The sequence below is a fragment of the Desmodus rotundus genome, chromosome 3, assembly GCF_022682495.2.
Source record: "Desmodus rotundus isolate HL8 chromosome 3, HLdesRot8A.1, whole genome shotgun sequence".
Classification (NCBI taxonomy): Eukaryota; Metazoa; Chordata; class Mammalia; order Chiroptera; family Phyllostomidae; genus Desmodus; species Desmodus rotundus.
This window is the reverse complement of record NC_071389.1, coordinates 22914229-22933909: the sequence shown is the minus strand read 5'-3', so window position 1 is coordinate 22933909 and position 19681 is coordinate 22914229. Positions and strand designations below refer to the sequence as shown.

At 50.1% G+C, this 19681-nt stretch overlaps 2 protein-coding genes across 6 annotated transcripts; both read right to left on the bottom strand.

Moving 5' to 3' along the window:
- Window positions 1-6: 6 nt before the first annotated feature.
- On the bottom strand, window positions 7-7035 carry ADPRS (ADP-ribosylserine hydrolase). Of its 3 annotated transcripts, none has more exons than XR_006654673.3 (7): window positions 6794-7035; window positions 4214-4310; window positions 3749-3956; window positions 3465-3649; window positions 3033-3133; window positions 1895-2240; window positions 7-1097 (listed from the first exon to the last, which is right to left on the bottom strand). XR_006654673.3 is itself a non-coding variant. In XM_024554573.4 (6 exons), the coding sequence occupies exons 1-6, from the start codon at window positions 7014-7016 to the stop codon at window positions 1948-1950; spliced, it is 1107 nt and encodes a 368-aa protein (XP_024410341.2). In that variant the 5' UTR covers window positions 7017-7035; the 3' UTR covers window positions 1377-1947. The 3 variants fall into 3 exon arrangements, 1 of the variants encoding a protein (XP_024410341.2); XR_002974258.4 differs by lacking the exon at window positions 7-1097 and adding an exon at window positions 1377-1640; XM_024554573.4 differs by lacking the exon at window positions 7-1097 and having other exon boundaries at window positions 1377-2240.
- Window positions 7036-7694: 659 nt separating this feature from the next.
- Window positions 7695-11337, bottom strand: TEKT2 (tektin 2). Of its 3 annotated transcripts, none has more exons than XM_045190372.2 (10): window positions 11283-11337; window positions 10453-10649; window positions 10247-10372; window positions 9835-10040; window positions 9162-9305; window positions 8961-9075; window positions 8672-8779; window positions 8393-8536; window positions 8133-8212; window positions 7695-7989 (listed from the first exon to the last, which is right to left on the bottom strand). In XM_045190372.2, the coding sequence occupies exons 2-10, from the start codon at window positions 10606-10608 to the stop codon at window positions 7776-7778; spliced, it is 1293 nt and encodes a 430-aa protein (XP_045046307.1). In that variant the 5' UTR covers window positions 10609-10649; window positions 11283-11337; the 3' UTR covers window positions 7695-7775. The 3 variants fall into 3 exon arrangements, with proteins under 3 accessions (XP_045046307.1, XP_024410605.1, XP_045046308.1); XM_024554837.3 differs by having other exon boundaries at window positions 10453-10646; window positions 11283-11333; XM_045190373.2 differs by lacking the exon at window positions 11283-11337 and having other exon boundaries at window positions 7904-7989; window positions 8129-8212; window positions 10453-11102.
- Between the last annotated feature and the right edge of the window lie 8344 nt (window positions 11338-19681).

The following is a 19681-nucleotide window of genomic DNA, read 5'->3' as shown; positions in this document are numbered from 1 at the left end:
TAAGATTAAGGTTTAAATGTTTTTCATTGCAATTTCATTTCTAACCTGGTATAAGAAGCTTCTCTACATACCTGGCATGTGCCCGTGTCACAGAGCTTTTGGGAAAGACGCACTTGGGGGAACCAGAGAAACCGGGATTTCTCTTTGAAAACAAAAACCATGGTGCTGACTGTACCGACACAGCCTCAGTAAATCTGTTGTATGAAACAGCACAGTGCCGAGACAGGCGTCGGCGCAGAGCGGTCTCAAGACCCTGGATTTTATGAGGCATCCAGGGTGAGTGCTGGGGCTCTCGCTGAGCCCCTCCAGGTGCTGCCCAGGCATGGGTTCTGTCATCACTACATCAGGAGCGCTCAGTGCTCCTGAGCTGCCAAGGCTCTCCACCAAGTAAATGCCCTGAAGTGCCTTGAGAAACCAAAGGATCAAGCTTCCCTGGAACATTCCTGCAAGCTCTCAGGGGTAGTGGAGCATGACAGCTAGCACAGGACCCCAAGGGCCAAGTTTCAACATCTGATACAAATTATGAATGAAATCAGGAATCTTTGCTCTTGTGGGCGGGGCGAGGGCCAGGCCCAGTGCTTACAGCTGGGCTGGGGGAGCTGTCCTGGACAGACAGCACCTGCCCCACCCCTTGCCATGCTCAGCAGCTAGGATCTATCCCTAGCTGCGGAAATCAGGGTGACATATCCGAGACCAATCCCACACCCTGTCAAGTCCCATGGTTTGCCCCAGCCTGGCAGAACCCCATCTTAGCTGAGAGCAGACCTGCTTAGCAGTCCTGAGACCTCAGGCTAGCTGCAGAGGGCATGCTTCTCTCCCCTAGGGCTGGAAGGATGCTCAGAGACTGTCCCTATTTGACGGAGTTGTCTCCTCCCTTTCAATTTCCCTTTCTTTGAAATGGCCAGTGTGCAGAACATCCCAACAGGCTGAGGCCTTTGCCTGGGGCCCAAGATGCAGAATGAGGCAGCTTTCAGTCCACCCAGGGCACCCAGGATGATGTGCTTCTCCAGCCGATGGTTGGCAGTCCGGGGATAGAGGTGCCTTCTGCTTCCTCCTACAGGGCTCCCGTTTCTGGCCTGCCTGGGCCTGGGCCCTACCTGGAGAGCAACATATGAAGTCAGGCTCTGAGAGCAAGAAAACCTGTCTTGTTCCCAACCCCCTGCCTGGGCCGCTTTGAGTGACCTCCGACAGGAAAAGGTACCAGAACATGCCTACTCTGCCCTTCTCTGCAGAACACAGCCAGCTGACAGACCTGGAGGAAACCGCCTCGGAAACCCAGCAGCTCTTGCCTTGGGATCCTAGCTCCTAGGAGAGCGCAGCTCAGAGAGGCACTAAGCATAGGTCAAGGGGGGAGAATCCACTCAGGGCAGAGGAGAAACAGAGGGAACAGTACTGGGATTAACCAAAAACTGTTTATTGCTCTGTGACTCCTGCTGGAAGCTGTTAAGCCCCTTGACAGCCAAGGGCCCAATCCGGATCGTGTACAGAGATCGGCGTGGTTCAAATGCCTCTCTCTTCCGTCCAGAGAAACCGGCTGTTGGGGCCATGTCCAGTCAAAGACAGGCTTTCTTGCAAACTGGCCAAATCCCACAGAGAAGTGATGCTGCTGCAGATCACTTCCACCTCCCCAATTCCATGTCCTAGATAATAAAGGAAAAATGCCACAAGTACCCTCCAATAAAACCTGCCCTGGTTCCTCCTGTCTGACTGAGGAGCCAGGGGCACCCAAGGCTCTGCAGCAAGCCAGAAACCCAGCACCAGGGCGGTGCCAGTCCCCCACTCACTGTTCCAATGACCTCCCCCAAAGAGACCCCAGACCTAGCGGTGCACTCTGCCCACGTGGCCGGAAGACTGAAGCAGGGAGCAAAGTCCGAGGAAGCTCAGGGTTTCCAACCTGAGCTGAGGTTGGTCCCACTGGGCATGGCGGAGCCCCAGCAACTGCGGCCCTCACGGACTCTTCTGGAAGACTCGGTGCAGGCTCTGGGCCAGGATGTCTGTCTCTTCATAGCCCTCGCAGCTTTGCTGCCAGCTCTCTGGCACCTGTTCTATCCCATAGTAGGCGCCAGCAATGGCCCCAGCCATGGTGGCAATGGTGTCTGTGTCCCCACCAAGTGAGATGGAATAGATGAGAGTCCTTTGGAGGCTGTTGAAGGTAGAGGGGATCTCGGGGTCGGGCTCCATGCAGCGCAGGAAGCAGTAGATGGCAGTGGGCACAGATTCAAAGGCAGCAATGCCATTGCCTGTGGGGACACCAGATTACAGGAACTCGACTCCACTCCCCCAAGGGTTCCCAGGCTTCCTGCCACTCCAGCAAGTCAACACTCTCAGCTTCAAGGTGAGCTGTGACTGAGGTCACAGGCTCTAGAGCAGAGGCCGTCAGACTTATGTCCCCTGGGGGCCACATCAGCCGCGAGGTTGCCTTCAAAGGGCTGAAATAATTTTAGGACTGTACAAATGTAATTATTCCTTAACAGTTAAGGAGTTGAAATTACATTTGGCCCTTTGAAGGCAACTGCGAGGCTGATGTGGCCCCCGGGGAAAATGAGTTTGACACCCCTGCTCTATAGTTAGACCACCCGGGTTGAAATCCTGGCTCTCCCACCTATTGGCTGGGTTACTGGGAAAGTTCCCTAATGACCAAGATCTGTATCTTGGGTTTGACTCCTCGTGTAGAGTGGACCGGATTAGGAATTCTCACAGGGCTGGTTTATATCAAACAGATATAAAGCGTTCTGCATAGTGCCCAGAATACAGTAAAAGTGCTATATAAATAAACACTGGTTATTACCATCAGCTGTGAGAACTGGTGGCCAGCTGCCATTTCTGGGGATATTTACTGTGAGGCTGAAGGTGCTGTAGCCCCAGAGCAAGAAGGCGCTACACTCACTCAAAACCTGCCACGGACCCTACAGAGCTGGCTCTGTGTCACGCCAGCCCCAGGTAAAAACGACGGCAGGTATGACTCCTTGCTCCCCTCCCACCTGAGGCCAAGCCTGATCCTGAAGGATGACGGGTGTAGGGGGACTGCCCACCTAGCTCAGACACCACCTCCTCTCTGGTCACCGAGTCCTGTTCTAGAAGCTCTCCGATCTTCTTCAGGCGGCTAGAGTATGGACGCTCCTCCATGCCCAACCTGTGGGTCGGGGACAAGATTGCAGGGAGGTTGAAGCCAGGCCAGGGAGGGCAGTGTAGGAAGGCGAGGTGGGGACGTGGCCAGGCTGACACCCAGGCCCAGGTGTCCTAACAAGAAGTGGGTGAGGGCTGGGTGTGAGCTGCTCGTTTTGTTCTCTGGGGCCCCGAACCTTGCTTGAAGCACACAGCCAAGGTGAAGGGACTCGCCACACCCCTCCCTGGAGTCTGCAGTTAAAGGAAGGTCTCAGCTTGTGACAATACCAGAGGAGTCCACCCCACACACATGTGCACTCACAAACACGCCTCCAGCCGCCTCCAGCCCATATACTCACTCCTTGGCATCTGAGACGGACTGGGCATCACTCTCCAGCTCTTCCATGTGGCCCAGGAGTTGCTTGAGGAAGTGCTCACTGGACGACTCCCCCTGCAAGGCCAGGTGCACGGCCAGGGCCTGCAGGATGGCACCGTTGTAACCCAGGGAGGAGGCATGTGTCAGCTGGGCCGAGAGCCGGGCAAACTAGGGCAAAGGCAGTGGAGACTCAGACCTGCTGTCACAGAACCCAGAGGAGAGGGGGGCAGGGAGGGGACAGCCCAGAAGCAAGCCTGCCCAGACTACCTTCTGCACATCCTGGACGCTGCTATAGGCCAGGGAGATGCCAGCTACCCGCATGGCACCCCCGTTGCCATAGGAGCCTTTCCCGTTAAACTGGGCCCGAGCAGGCTCATAGACGTCTCGGCACTTGGGGCTCAGAAGCTTCTTGAAGACGGTGATTACTCCAGCACCGTAACCCCTGTCGGGTTCTTTTCTGTACTCCTGAGCAAATCTAGGGGATGGAAGGGAGGCAGGATGAGGGTTTCAAAGATGCCTGTCAGGGCAGGAAGAGAAGAAACCTGGCTGGTTTGGGAAACAAGGAAGCCCTGGGGCCTAACGAGCCTGTTCCAGTGGTGCTGTCAGCCTGGGAAGCTGCAGCGGCTGTTTCCTGCTGAGGGTGGGGTCCCAGCATGTATGACACCACTGCTCTGGCCAAGCGGTGCAATAACTGCCACCTGGTTTGCCTCATCCCAGGACCATCCCCCTCACCTGTGAGCCATGTCCACCTCGTCGAAAGCCTCCTTGGACAGCAGGGACTGCACCAGGGCCCTGGACATGGCTGTGTCATCTGTGTAGTACAAAGTCTCTGCAGAGAAAGGGTTGCGGGGGGATGATGGGGGGACAGGAGTTGCAGGGCTCAAGGGTGGCAGCTTGGACCTCCTGCTCATTCCTTTTACTTCCCACTTATGCTGTAAGTCAGCCTCTCACTCCCACCCAATTTCCTAGGCTCCGGGATTTTCAGCAATTCTTTGTTCTGAATCAGTGACCATATCCTGTTTTCTGAAGGAAAACCTTCCACCCCCTCTGGCTGCCACTGCGGCAGCTCTAGCCTTAATACGACCTGCTGTGGGCCTCTCAAACCTCCTGTGCGCTCCCAACCTTCCAACCAGCCCATATGCACAGCCAGAAAAGTCTTCCTAGGAGTAGCATATCCTTTCCCTTATCTCTCTCCTGCTCCATATGGCTATCCGTTGCCTTCAGGACGAGGCCCACATTCACTGCCTCGGCATTCAAAGTTCTCCCCTCTTCGATCATTTCCCCCCATACATCCCCAGGACCAGTCTTGGAGTCTGGGTCAAGTCCTTCCAGCTGGGGCTGCTCCCATCCTTCCTCCTGTCTCAAATCCTTCCTCTGGGTGCCCAGGAGGGCCGCTCTGACACTTCCAACACAACACCACTGCTTATGTGGTGACTTTGCAAACAGGCCATAAATGGGCTAGGGACAGGGACTGGATTTTATTTGAAGAGCCGATTACAGAGAACAAAGTACACTCTAGCCAGCCCCATTTCCCGTCCTCTCATCTGCTATGCCACCCTCTCTCTGTGCATGCCAAGCCTCAACCCCACTTTCCCCTCCCCTTTTACTGTCAGGGGGCTCCACCACCTACTTCACTAGGACCAGAGGCTAACAGCCCTCTTATCTACAGCTGTACTCTCCAGTCTCCCCTGGAGGGAGTAAGTCCCTCCTCTGGCCCACCCCCCAGCCCAGTTCCCGGGGAGCTGCTTCTTCCTTTGTCCTGCCTCCTGTTTCCTTAGTATCTCCCCATGTGGTGGAGCAGCACCCACTCTCCTTTCACTCGGGCCCTGCACCCTGCTTCTCCCCAGGGAACCACTTCTCTCCCATTCTCATCCATGTGATGAGCACATGGAGCTAAAGCCACCTCTAGCCTGATCAGAGAGCACATCCATTCCCTTGTTCAGGGAGGGACAGATGACCTAAACCTAAGACTCCTGGGGACTTTTTATGGGGACTACTGTACAGAGAAATTCTCCCGCTGTGGGAGCTGCTGAGGGTCACCATGGAAGGGTCTGCCAAAGGGAGTGAAGCCCACTAAGAACGCAGATCTGAACAAGGAGAGGAACTAGGTCTGGGGAGGGCGGCTTCAGACCCTGGATTCAGCCTCGCTTGAAGCCAGACCCACCTCTAGACTTTAAAGTTATGTCAATGTGTTCTTTTTGCTTAGGCCATTTTGAGTTTGGTTTTCTGCCACTTGCACCCAAAGGGACCTAAAACTTGTTTTACCCTCATCTTAACATCAAACCAAAATGAAATTAAAAACTGTCCCTGCATCCTGTCTTCACCTCAACCCTAGCTCATCCCTCCTCTCCTTCCCTTCATGCTAAACCATACTATTTTCCCATTTCCTCCTAAACCGACTGAAATCTGACTCCCAGGCTTCTAGTAAAAATGCTTTTCTAAATCCAAATTGCCCTCTTCTTAACCTCCCTGTAGCACACCAGTGACCAGCGTTTTCCCCTTGAAATGTGCTCGGATTTTGTTGACAGGCACGCCACCTGCTTCTCCTGTCAAACTGTTTTCTTCTCTAGCTCCTTTTTCCTTCTCCAGGGGTCAGCCCCTATTCCTTGCTATACTACATGCTCTCCAAGAATCATCCAGTGCTTGACCTCAGACGTGATACTGAGCCAAGATCCCGGTGAGGAGTTGATTGCACAAGGGGAGAGAGAAGCGGGGTGCGGGGCTTCATAGGCAAGGAACGACCTAGGCACAGGACAGGCCTAGGCTAAAGGACACATGATGTGAGAGGAGCTGAGCCACAGAAAGCAAGTATGGGTCGGTGTAAGATGAAACCCGCCACAGCGGAAGGGCCGGCCTGGTAGGACACGCAAAGGAATTTGGCTTTATCTTAAGGGCAATGGAAAATCACTGCAGACTTTCATGTGGGGGAGGCCGCGATAAGATCTGTTTTGAGCCGTGCACTCCCTGCTGTGTGGAGAATGGACTCGGGGCGCACTGATTCCAGACAACTGGGTTAAGAGTGGTAAAATCGGGAGGATGTATACAGTGGATCAGGCGCAATTTAGGAGAATGACGTTCAGGTTTCTGGCTTGCACAACAGGAAGGATGGTGTTGCCTCCCCGGAGTTGGGAAAGGTCTTGTGAAGATGGAGCTCGATTTCGCCACGCTGAGCCCAGAGTGCCTTGCAGGCCGTCCAATCCCCAGATCTGGCCCCACCCGCCTACGGAGCCTCATTTCCTAACACGCGCCTCTCCCCGCCGTGCTCACACTCCGCGCGGAGTCCCCCGCGGAAGCAGCCTCCGTCCCGCCCACCTGTCCGCGCGCTCCCCGGAGAGCCCGGGTCCGGCTCCAGACTCTGGACGTGATGCAGGACTGACGTCAGGTTGACGGTGTCGTGCGCCTCGTAGAAGGAGCCTACGCAGTCCCCGAGCAGCGCGCCAGCCAGGCAGCCTCGGAAGCGAGAGAGGGAGCGGGCTGCCCCAGCCCCTCCGCAGCCCGCCGCTGTCATCGCCGCCACCGCCGCCGCCGCCGCCATCCGCGCGGACCGACACCACTTCCGGTGCGGCTGGCACGTGCCCCAAGGCGCGCTTTGACCCCATCCCCTCGCTCCCCCACCCCACAGCGCCACCCAGCGGCCCGGAGGCGCAGGTCCACGTGCATGGGACCAGAGCCGGTCCTACAACGCTGGTTAGACTCCACCGGGCCTTTGCTTTTGGATCCCATTTTCCCCGTCTGTAACTGGTGTTACACCTGGCAGGAGGGCCACTAAAGGATCCCGGAAGGGACTATCTGGACCGTAGCAGCCCTGCCCCTTCAGGCCACTGCCCTCTGGGTCCTGCCTTTCTGACGCCTCACTCTGCCCTACCACCCCAGCCCTCCCACAACAGCCCCTCTTCTTGACCCCCACGCAGGTCTGGGCCCGCATCCCCAAATCCCACTGTGATTCTAGTCTTCTCTTGGCCTTCCCTAGGCCTTAAAAGGTCTGGCAAGTGTTCAGCTGGGGCAGAGCTGGTTAGAAGTCATCCCGCTAGAGCGCGGGGAGTGCTGGCCTAGGCCTAAGAAGGGTTCCCTAAAGAGGAAGAAGGGATCAGATTTGGAACTTGGAGCTTGGTGGATGATGGTCACCATTTTTGCTCCTCCATTCACAGGAGGGCCATTTACTCTCTGCTGGCTACATGCAAGGGTAGCAGAAAACCTAGATTTAGAAACCCAACATTTATTAGATTCATTTTTTCCAAAGTTCTCTTCCATTCCCTCCCACCTAACCTTCCTCTCCTGCCTCAGAACCCCAAGGCTAGGCCAGCTCCAGCTGACAGCTTTTGAGTGGACTCATGGTACGGTTTGTGGTGCGGGTGAAGGTGTCCACCTCAGGTGTAAACTTCTCAGCAGGCACAGTCAGCTTCCGACGAATGTCCATGCACTTGGTGTCCAACAGCATGGAGTTGGCCTTGCAGGCGATGTCAGCCTGCAGCCGGGCCAGGTGCTTGTACAGAGCATCCAGAGCGTCACTGGGGGAGGAAGCATAAACAACCCACCAGCCCTGCATGAGCCTGGAAGGTGAAGGAAGGCAGTAGGAAAGCCAGCTGGCAGCAAGAGGCCCCATGGGTAGGAGGTGTCTCCCTGCCCCTCCTGCCCACTCCCACAAACCTACTGTGCTTGTGCCAGCTTCTGCTTTAGGGCAGTGATGGTTGCTTCTAACTGGTGAACCTCATCAGTGAGGCCGTACTGTGCCTGGAAGCAGAGATGAGGGTTGGGAGTCCCAGGTCAGCCATACTATCCTTTAGCCCAAGGACTTGGGTGCTGCCTTCTGTTAGCAACCCTGCTCCACTAGGGCTATGTGCTGGGTGGGGGGGAGTTGATCCTGAGGAAACTTTAGCAGGTGGGCAGTGCCCGACTGGGGTGCCCTCACACCTGGTCCCGGCAGAGTTCCACATTGGGCCGGTAGGTTCTGGACTCCAGCCGGGTATGGCATAGCTTCAGGTTCAGTAACTTCCTGCGCAGATCCTCCTCCAGGTGCCGGATGTCCTCCTGTAGCTCAGCAATCTCCTCCAAGGTCTGCGGGGGACAGAGTGTCAGCTGTCCACTGGTTGAACCCACCATGGTGCACCCAGGGCTTCCCAGATGGGCACTGGGCTCCTCATCCCACAATGGGAGGTCTAAGCCCCAGGGGATCCAACAGAGAGGGCTCACATTCTTCTCTTGCCACTTGAGCTCACTGTACGCTTTCTCCATCTCCCGCAGCCGCTTCCTGAATGCAAATTCTGTTGCAACCCTCTGGGCTTCAAGTTCATTGTTGGTCTGAAGGACAGGAAGTGGGCCAGGCAAGAGAGAGTATGAGCTCCTCACCATCTGAGGATGCTGCTCAAGTGAAGGGTTGGGAGGCCACAGGGGCAACAGGGAAGAAAAGGGAAAGGCATGAGTGCACACTTGGGCCACCCATTAGCCATGGAGGAGCAGGGTCAGGGGAGTGGTCAGCTACCTCAGCAATAGTGAGGGCGATGGCCTCCCTCAGCTCTGCGGCTTCTTTCATCTCAGCCTCCGCCCGGTTCTTGTTGAACCGACTGAATTCATCCCACTGTTGAAGTGTGGAGGAGCTGCAGGTGGTGGGAAATACCGAGGTCATAAGCCTAGGGCCACTGTGGGGGTGGGGGAAGGAGAGACTGATTAAAATACTTCTTACCCATCGGGGACACGGGTGGGATTAATCTTCAGAGAAATGTTTGGGGACTTGAGGTTGAGAGAGAGGCAACCTCTGTCGATGTCCAGTGTCTCCATTTTGCCCCGATGGTCAGAGTTGAGCTGCTGCCGGACTTCCTGAAGGAGGCTGGAGAAGGAACAGACTATCTCACGATCCTTCCAAGCCCCAGGACTCAGGCCCCATTGGACTGCAGGGCCACTGAGGGGTGGGGGGGCTGAAGTGACAATGGAGCTGTTGCTGCAGCTGGGACAAAGATCACAAAGCTGGATGAGCTCCTCGCAGACAAAATTATGACACCCACATGCTTGCACACAACTGCAGGGGCACACGTATTCGTTACACTCACAAAGGCTCACACATACACATTCACAATAGGGTATTCAGTCAGAATACCTCCCTCAGGCTTCATCCCTCATGTTTCCAATCAATTGACAATGGCTCCCTAAGCAGGGTCGGGAGAAGTATTCTGAGAGCATGTCTAGGCCGTGGAAAAAGCGTTACAATCAGTTAGTGGTTTCTGCCGTGGACACAGCAGGGACAGAAGGCAGCCAGCCTGAGAGCCAGCTGCTCGCCACCCACAGTACAAATACTACACATTTGAGACACGCAGCCTTCAGGTGCAGGTACACGTGAGAATGGCCCGTCTCTTCCTTACCAGAGCTTCTCGAAAGTCTGGCTAATCTTCTGTTGCAAGGCCTTCTTGGTGGCATCGATGACCTCCACCTCCTTGTGCAGCTCTTCCTCCACAGGGTCCTTCACCACATCAATGTCACGCCGACTATCCCGCAGGGTCAGGCACTCGATTGCCACATCCAGAGGCAGGTTCTTGGCCTGCAGGTTTTGCTCTGCTGATTCTTTCATCTGGAAACATGAAGGCACAGGAGGAGGCTGGTGGGCCATTCACTGGGGGCCAGCTCTCATCCCCACGTTAGTAGAGGGGCCAGCGAGTGACTCAGATGGACATGCCACTAAACACCCCATCACGGGTTCCCAGACCTCGAAGTGGGGAAGGGGGTGGGGACCTTGCAGCGGGTTTCCTGTCAGCAGCCCCTGCTCTAGCTCCCTGCCTGTGTCAGGGCGTCGATCTCTGCATCTAAATCCGTCAGACACTTGTCCAGCATCTCCTTCCATCGGTTGACTGTGTCAACCCTCTCTGCCAGTCGAGTCCTATTGTCGTGTTCATCCCAAATGGTCTGGAAGAGAGAGAGCCAGATGAAGAGGGTGTTTGGGTTTAGGGACTATCCCTTTGCCCCCTGGAGCCCCCGCTCCCAACCTGATTGTTGGTCTCATTACGGAGGACACGGGCCTCCTGGCGGATCTGGTGTGATGCATCTCGCTTCAGCTCGGCGTTGGTGGACAACAGTTCTGAGTTGGTGTGCCAGTCCGGCAACCGGAAACGTTGGCTGGGCTTGACGCTCAGCGTGGCCATGGTGCTGGGCCGCTAGGCCTGTTCTAAGACACCCACCTCTGCTGGAGAAGGTAAACAAGGCTGCAGGAGACTGTTCAGGAGATCCTCTTCTAGATCAAAAGCCCCGTCCAAAGGACCTGCTGCTGTCCCCTTTGCTCCAAGCCCCTTGCTGGGGGAAGCCTGCTTGGGAACAGCCCTCGATTTGCTCATCCACAAACATGAACTCCTGGACCCCGCAGGCCCTGGAGCAGGGTGTGTGTGTGGTGCCGAGAGCTTAGTGGGGCTGGTGGGTGGGTGGGGCTTAACAGGGAAAATAGCCCTTAATCCAGTTTCCATCCCTACTTTCATCAACCAAGTCTCGTGGAGCTTTCTCTACATCCTCTGTCCCGGCTTCGGTCAGGGCCTGCGGGGGTTCTAAGAGAAGAGCCCTTCTCCCCATCCAGAGAGGACGGGCTAGTTTTGCCCGAGATACGGGTTGGCATAGGGGAGGGTTTTTTTGTTTTTTGTTTTTCTCCAGGGGTTGGGGCGTGCGCTGGCCCCCCTCCCTATCTGCTCGTCTCACTCCCTCTCCGACCCTCCCGCCCCTGTTGGAGGAGGAGCAGCTGGGGTCCGTTTAGTTCCCACGTGAACCCCACCCCTCCCTTCCCCAGGATAATCGTCTTTGGTTTAAATTACTTGCTCCGCTGGCCTCTCACCTTCTTCCCAGCTCGGCCTTCCGCCTCCTCTGGCCAGCTCCTCTGTTAAGGGCCCTGGTTGCTAGGCACCCGCGGTTCCCTGCGCTGGTAACCACGGCCCGCCCGCGTGTTTACCTTGGCAACAGACTAGCTGGGGTGGCGAGGCCTAGAGGCTGCGGGGCCCCGGCTGCATGATGGGGCGTGAAACGGCTGAGGCCAGGAGGCTGTGGCGTTCTCTTCATTTACAAGTTAAACATTTTAATTTTGATCAATGTTATGAATTGACATGATAAAACTTACGTACATAGAAAAAGGAATCTCCCGCTCATCATTCCCTAGCAGGTATCCTTCCAGAAGTGCGAATATATATGAGATTATTTGCACGCATTCCTTTGGTGCTGCCCTGTCCAACAATGTCATCCATCTGCCTGACGGCACAAGCGGAATGATAATCGTATTTGGAGAGGGCACATCCCTGGGAGTGGTAACTGCAACATTAGAAGCAAAGCTCGAAATCCAACCATTTAAAAAAGAGAAGGAAAAACAATTCAACCGTGCCAGTACTGTTCTAGGCCTTGGGAAATGTTAACATTTAAAAAAATATATATATATTATTTATTCATTTTTTAAAGACAGGGGAAGGGAGAGATGGAGAGAAACACCGACCAGATCAGTTGCCTCTCCTACACTCCTGGACTGAGGGACCAAACCCTCAACCCAGGCATGTGCCCTGACCTGGAATTGAACCAGCAGCCTTTCAGTTTGCAGGCTGGCGCTCAGTTCACTGAGCTACATCAACTAGGGTGGAAACGCTAACGTTTAATATTCATAACTATTACGTGAGGTAAGCATCAGTGCCGTTTTCACAGGTATCTAAAAACAGGTCCACGTCCTCTGTGCGTTATGACTCCACACTGCCTCTAGTGGTGGCGCGGGAAATCGAGAGGAAGGCAGGGATGCGATTTCCCCGCCACGGCCTAGTCCTCTTGTGGGGACAGTGCAGAAGGACCTTAGGAAGAGGGGGGTGGGGTGCTATTATCATGTTCGTCTTACAGGTGGGAAAACTAAGACACAGAGGAGAGGGGAACGTGCTCAGGGTCACATAACTAAGTGGGAGAGCCTAGATGCAACGCAGGCAGTCTGCCTCAGAGGCCAAGTTCAGGTTTGATGAATGAGGGAATGAGAGGAGTCCAAGAAGGACTCCTCAGGTTTAAAACGTCAGTAATAGGTGGGATGGTGTTAGCCTTCCTAAAGGAAGGAGAGGCAGAGAATCAAGAACTTGGTAGGCAAGGGGAGGAAAAAGCTGGCTTTTGAGAAGTTTGCGGTGCTCGTGGTGGATCCAGGTGCTGTCCAGACACGCGAGGAATGCGAATCTGGTGCTCCGCAGAGAGACTGAGGCTAGAACATTTTCCAGACCAATGACCACAGAAAATTTTTTTCCCATGGACTATTTTCTAAATTCTAATATATGGCTCATAAACCAGACATACATGGGAAATTGTGATATAGTTCTTTTACTAGGATTAAAGAAGACCATAAAACATGTCTCGGACAAATTATTTGCTGGAAGAAATGGTCAAATTTTGGCTCATATGTTTTGAAACATTTTATAACAGAAAGAAGTAAACAAATGGCAGCGTGGTGGTGGCTTTGGTGCATATCTCTGACTGTGGTGGCGGCCTTGGTGCTCATGACTTGCGAGGCCCCACATACCCCGGCCGAGGGAGGACAATGTTAGCAGAAAAGGTGAGGAGGCTGGTGAATGGGACCAAGAAAACAGAGTGATAAGAACCATGTTCTAGTATTTTGTACTAGAAAGGAACTGCTCTATTAATTGTGTTGTTTACGACTGCCCAGAAGTTTAGGACATGTGCAATGTGCAAACATACTGCTGAAGAATTTCAGATCTTGGCAAATACCTGGCAACAGCTCAGTGCATTCACCAGGGACGTATTTTCTGCTATAGTGGGTTATGATGAGAACCCTGAGGCCTCTCAAATGCTCCAGGTGAAGTCAGTTTCAAGTTTCCTCCATTTTTTCTGCTAAAAGGAAATTTAGATCAGATGACATTTATCATTTGGAAGAAAAGGGATCTCCCAGCTGAGCAAACAGCCAATTAAGTGGATAGCGGAGACCCGAGAGAAGGAAGGCCCACACCAGAGTCAGGTGGCCTGCACATTACCACGACCCCTTTAAGTTGGGGATATTTTTGGTTCTTATTGATGGACTTGTGTATTTATTGAAATAAAATAGGAAATTTATTTTCAACCACCATTAGTTTTAGCTCTGTGTTTTGTGATCATCATGATACCTGGTCAAATATGGACTCATAAAAAGAGCCCCGTATGCTCAAAGGAATCCTCACACAGGACACACACATGATATCCAAGGAGTGAGTTACTCTGTTATAAACATCCTTTCTCTGTTTAATGTAGTAGCCTGGGCATGGCTGTTCTTGGATAAAGCAGCCGCATCTCGAATGAACGTTAGGAAGAGGAAGATGTGTGCATGGCTGTTATGTGTCTAGTTGTAGTGTCCTTTAGTCAGCTGCTCTGCCTCTTCAGATTTAAAGAACCTGAGTATCCATTCGATATTCTCAAGGATTAAAAAGGATCCTAGAGCCCTGGCTGGTGTCGCTAGTGGATTGAGCGCAGGCCTGCAAACCAAGGGGTTGCCGGTTCGATTCCCAGTCTGGGGCACATACCTGAGTTGTGGGCCAGGTCCCCAGTGGGGAACATGTAAGAGGCAACCACACATTGATCTTTCTCTCCCTCTCTTTCCCCCTCCCTTCCCCTCTCTCTAAAAAGTAAATAACTAAAACTAAAAAAAAAATCCTAGAGATATAGACAATGAAGCAAGAAAATTTTTTAAATATAAAAAAATGTGAAACGGAAAAATGTGAGCGTATCATTTTTTTAAGTGATTGAGATTTAGCCAAAGAAGACATGCACTGTCTCTGCAGAAAGCCTTTTTCTCTCAAAATCTGTGAAGTCCTGGGATATCTATTTTCTCTGTTCTCCTCAAATTTCTCCTCCCGGTAAATGTCATAGATTACCCAATTTAGCAAACTCCAATGATTAAAATAGAGAGTACAACTTTTATCAAATTAGAACACGTTTAAAAGTACTTTAGTTAAAACTTGGTCATATGATCTTATTCTAATATGAAAAATAGTATCTTCATAAGGTATCCCCACATGTAGCTACAGGATAACTTTTCCTGGAGGTGCGTATTTGCAGAGCCTACTTTGTGTATTGTCTTCTGAAGCCTAAGTATCTTTCTTTAGGCTGCACTTCTTTATTTAAAAAACATGTTTTTAAAGGATTTTATTGATTTATTTTTAGAGAGGGGAAGGGAAGGAGAAAGAGAGGGAGAGAAACATCAGTGTGTGGTTTCCTCTCACGCACCCCCCTACTGGGGACCTGGCCTGCAACCCAGGCATGTGCCCTGACTGGGAATCGAAAGGGTGACCCTTTGGTTCGCAGGCCCATGCTCAATCCACTGAGCCACACCAGCCAGGGTTGCACTACTTATTTAAAAAAAAATTTTTATTTACCGTATTTTTGGACTATAAGACGCACCGGACTATAAGCTGCACCTAGGTCCCCTGACCCCCGTCCACCCAGCGAGCCAGGCAAGCTACATTCGGACTATAAGACGCACCCCCCTTTTCCTCCCAAATTTGAGGGGGAGAAGTGCGTCTTATAGTCCAAAAAATACAGTATTTATTTCTAGAGAGAGGGGAAGGGATGGAGAAAGAGAGGGAGAGAAACATCAACGTGTGAGAGATACATGGATTGGTTGCCTCTCACACTAGGGACCTGGCTGGCAACCCAGGCATGTGCCCTGATTGGGAATTGAACTGGCCACTTTTTGATCCACAGGCCAGCACTCAATCCACTGAGCCACACCAGCGAAGGCTAGGTTGCACTTCTAATGCCTAGAGGCAAACACAGTACTTCTTCATACTCCATCTCCTTCCTGCGCTTTTCCTACTGAAATTTACTACCATGCTTCTTGATCACTGTAAATATTATAAGAGAATTGAATGCCAGATTATAATTTCTCCGTGAGTGTTAACTACCTTTTATCTGGATTCATTTCAGGTAAGTTATTATTTTTTTTTCTTTCAAATGGCCGATCTCTAACAAAATAGTAATTCCTATTTTGGTGTTGAGGTAAATCTAGAGAAAAATAGATATAAAGACAATTCAGAGGATGAATAATCATTTTATTCACCCTTTTCTGTTTAGGAGCATGTGACAATACTGTTATTTCCAATAAGCAGAAATGCAAAACTGAACATCTTAAAAGCTTGTTTTGTTTCAGCTTTTCTTCCCTCTTAAGTGGAAAAACAAAATATAAATTTGAAGACTTTTTTTTCTTTTATCCTCTTTTTGTCATATGTAGATAATTGAATTTAAGTCTGAAGCAGTTTACTAACGTGCTTGGCAAATGACAGCAAAGATTTAAGTTGTGGTTTTACTATTACATCAAATTTTGGCCTTCGCTCTGGACATGACTACTTTAGAAATGGGAGAACTGGGACTGTGAAAAAGGCTGTGAAGCAACAACAATTCCGTGTCACATTAGAAGATTTCTGCTTTAAACTGGGACTGGCTTTGGCTGTTTCTCAAGTAACCTCCTCCAAGTTGTAATGGAAGATCTTGAGGTTTCATATGAGCTGTTTGCTAAGGGAGTTGGGCATAATTTCCCCAGAGTAAATTCCAGTATTCATTTTTTTAAGGATTCTATTTACTTATTTTTAGAAAGAGGAGAGGGAGTGAGAAAGAGAGGGAGAGAAACATCTATGTGCGAAACCATCAGTTGCCTCTCTTACGCCCCCAACAGGGCACCTGGCCTGCAACCCAGTCATGTGCCCTGACCAGGAATTGAACCAGTGACCCCTTGGCTCACAGGCACTCAATCCGCTGAGCCACACCAGCCAGGGCTAACTTGCATTTTTTAAAGCATGGAGTGGGTGGAAAGAGTTGGCCTCTCTCACTTTAATGTAGACATTTTTGTTTGTACATCACTCCAGAGGAAATTGCTTGACACTGGCGTTTTTTCCAGCTTACTTTTCTGCTGATCTTGCACTTGCCTCAGGCCAAATACATTCATGTTGAGATTGTCAAGGTTGAGACTTAGTCAAGGCTAAGTACAGGGTCCAGCACAAATAATGCCCCCTTTTATTACAAACTCATAAGCATGTAATTCTGTAATATAACAATGTCACACTCAAGTGCACCATATGACAATTTAAGTGAAATGTTCAAATTAAGACTATAAATGATTACACCCGTGTTATTACCCGACCAGCCACACTCACGTGGGCACCACCTCTGCTGGACCCTGCAGTGTCATGCGACACATTCACCAGACGGAAGTAACTGCTGCTTCAGCTGCACAGCCGCAGGTGCGTGGAGACCGTTTTCCCACTGGGTTTGCCCGTCTTCAAAGCCTGCTCTTCTTGCGTAAGAAGACACGTCTCTCAGTTAGAGTCAATGGAAAGTAGCTTTGATAAATTCAAAGTAAAGGGTTAGAATTTTGTGCAGACTTTAATATCTAAAAGAATTTTGTGCAGACTTTAAATTAGTATCTAAAGGGCCTTAATGTAGTCAGTAGTAATACTTTCTCATTAAAGATTTAGATAGCACCTCTTAATATATTTTTAAAAATACTATTCAAAGGGATACCACAGATGGCAAGCTTGTATAATCTAAAATCTTTAGAAAAGTCCAAAAATAAATTAGAAAAATTAAACTCATGTGTATATTATATATATTTAAATACACTTAGTTTTACATTTGTATAAAGTACAAGTGAAAACCACTGGAACGATGTTGTGACTGAAATCCTGTCTGGTGCAGCATCAAAACTACTCCTACGTTCTGGTTTTGGTTTTAGTTTTTCCACTTAGCAAAGTATATTATAGGAAAGAAAGAGTAATTTTGTATATTTAGAATCGGGCTGTTCCTAAAATCACTTAGCAAAAAGTCTATTACTAATGTTTTGTTCCAGCTGAAAATCAGACATTGCTTCAGGCTTCATAACCCTAAGTCTCTAAGGTGTCTTTTTTCTCTATAATTATACATAAAATTGTACCCAAGCATTATTCTTTTTTTAAGGTTTATTTTATTCTCATTCAAGAGAAAAGGATAGGGAGAGAGAGGGAGAAACGTCGATGTGAGAGAGAAACACCAATCGGCTCCCCCCCACACGCATCCCAACCCGAGAATGAGCATGCAACCTGGCACGTGCCCTGATGGGAAACTGAGCCGATCACCTCCTGGTTCAGGGACGACGCTCATGTACAACATCATGATTTGGTATTTATTTGTACTGCGGTGATCGCCACAGTAAAATAACTAAGTTTATTGTGGTGATCACTTTGCAGTACATATGAGTACCAAATCATGATGTTGTATACCTAAAACTAAGTATTATGTGTCAATTATACCTCAATTTTTTTTAAAGGTACCAACTTCCAGTTATATAGAAAAATAAGTTCTGGGGACCTAACGCACAGCATGCTGACTATAGTTAACAATACCGTATTATATATTTGAAAGTTGCTGAGAGTAAATCTTAAAAATTCTTATCACAAGAAAAAAAATCCAACTATGACGTGAGGGGTGTTAACTAAGCTTATTGTGGTAATCATTGCCATATGTACATATATCAAATCATTATGTTGTATACCTTATCTTCTACAGATAAAACTAAAGATTTCAGCCCCCTTCATGATAAAGACATTTTATCAAATACTGCGAAAATGATCACAGCCTTTCCTGGCATTGACAGATTAACCTAATTAATTTCCTACAAGGTATGCAAATCTCAGCAACCAAGGGGCATGTGTCAAATGGTAACACAATTGAAACATGAAGACCATGGAAACTCACAGTTCAAGATGTATGGTCGATCACTCTTCAAAAAAACCAAACAAAACCCCACCAGCCCCCTAAAGTTCACCTTGGAACTGGACCTGAGTCTGCACCTCCCTTCTGCGTGCTGCGGTGTGGTGCCCTGAGCACCCTTTTCTGCAGAAAAATTTCAAGCACTTGAGCTCTCATATAATTGGTGATCTGTTCTGTCCAGTTTAGCACATCTCAATCAAAGTCATGGGCTGATTACAGTCTGCCTAGCTAATTGTGGTAACTTCCGGTACCATACTTTCTGGTATTACGTTTTTCAGAGTGCGGTCTTAGTGTTACTGTAACACATACTTCTCCCATTTAACTGTATGAACTTGGGCATCATTACTGAATGAAACCTTCAAAAAAAACCTTTTTTTGAAACCTTCTCTACTAGTGTAGTTACTGGGCAGACTGGCATTAAAGTGATTCTCTTCAACTTGTCGTACTTTTCAACTGACACATAGTTAAAACAAACCAACCACAAACCCACCAGCATTTGGGAGCAAGCTAACCAGTACCTCTTTAGCATTAGTCCCAGGATTCTTCAAGAGCACAGTGTTGTTAGCGCTCGTCTACAGTCTGGGGACGTGTGGCTGGGAGACTAGGATGGGGAATATGTAATATGTATGTAGTATGTACTATATGTAATATGTAATAGAAAGAAGGGATTAGACTTAATTTCTGATGTTCTGGAGAACATAAATAGGGTAAAGGGAAATTATGAAGGAAGAAGTTTTTAATAATCTAGGCTGAACTGCTTCAAAGTAGTTAGTCCCGCCTGCCCCCCCCCCTCCGTAAGGAGCCCGTCCTCAAAGGCATTCCTGCGAGGCCTCACCTTGCACTTTTGAGTCCAGTGGTGGCAAGAGAAATGCCAGTGCCAGTGAGGCAGAGAGACAGTGCTGGGGGCTGTGGAGACGGCCTGCCCCACGCAAAGGGGGCGACCACTACTGCGTTTCCCGACGGTAGCCATGGGGGAGTAATAATATGAAGTTGCTGACCCTCCTCACTTGTCGAGGGGTTTTTGTGAGATCTTCTCCAGTAACTTCAGTTATACAGTGAGGTGATATACCTATGATACACAGGTATGACAGGTGAGAGTCGGTTCCCAAAGCTTTAGTCCAGTGTTTTCTTGATTATACCTGGGCTATCCACTTCTGGGCCTGTGAAGAGTCCCCTAGCTCATTTCAATTTTTATTCTAATTTTTTTTTTAATTAAGATTTTACTTATAGACAGAGGGGAAGGGAGGGAGGAGAGAGGGAGAGAAACATCAATGTGTGGTTGTCTCTCATGCACCCCCCCACCGGGGACCTGACCTGCAACCCAGGCATGTGTCCCAACTGGGAACTGAAGCAGTGACCTTTTGGTTCGCAGGCCAGCACTCCATCCACCAAGCGGTATCAGGCAGGGCTTTTTTCTAATTGTTCTTAAAGTCCTTTACAGCCTCACTTCCTGCCTTCCTTTCTTACCTCTCCGCCCAATGTCTTTTATTTAAGGAAACA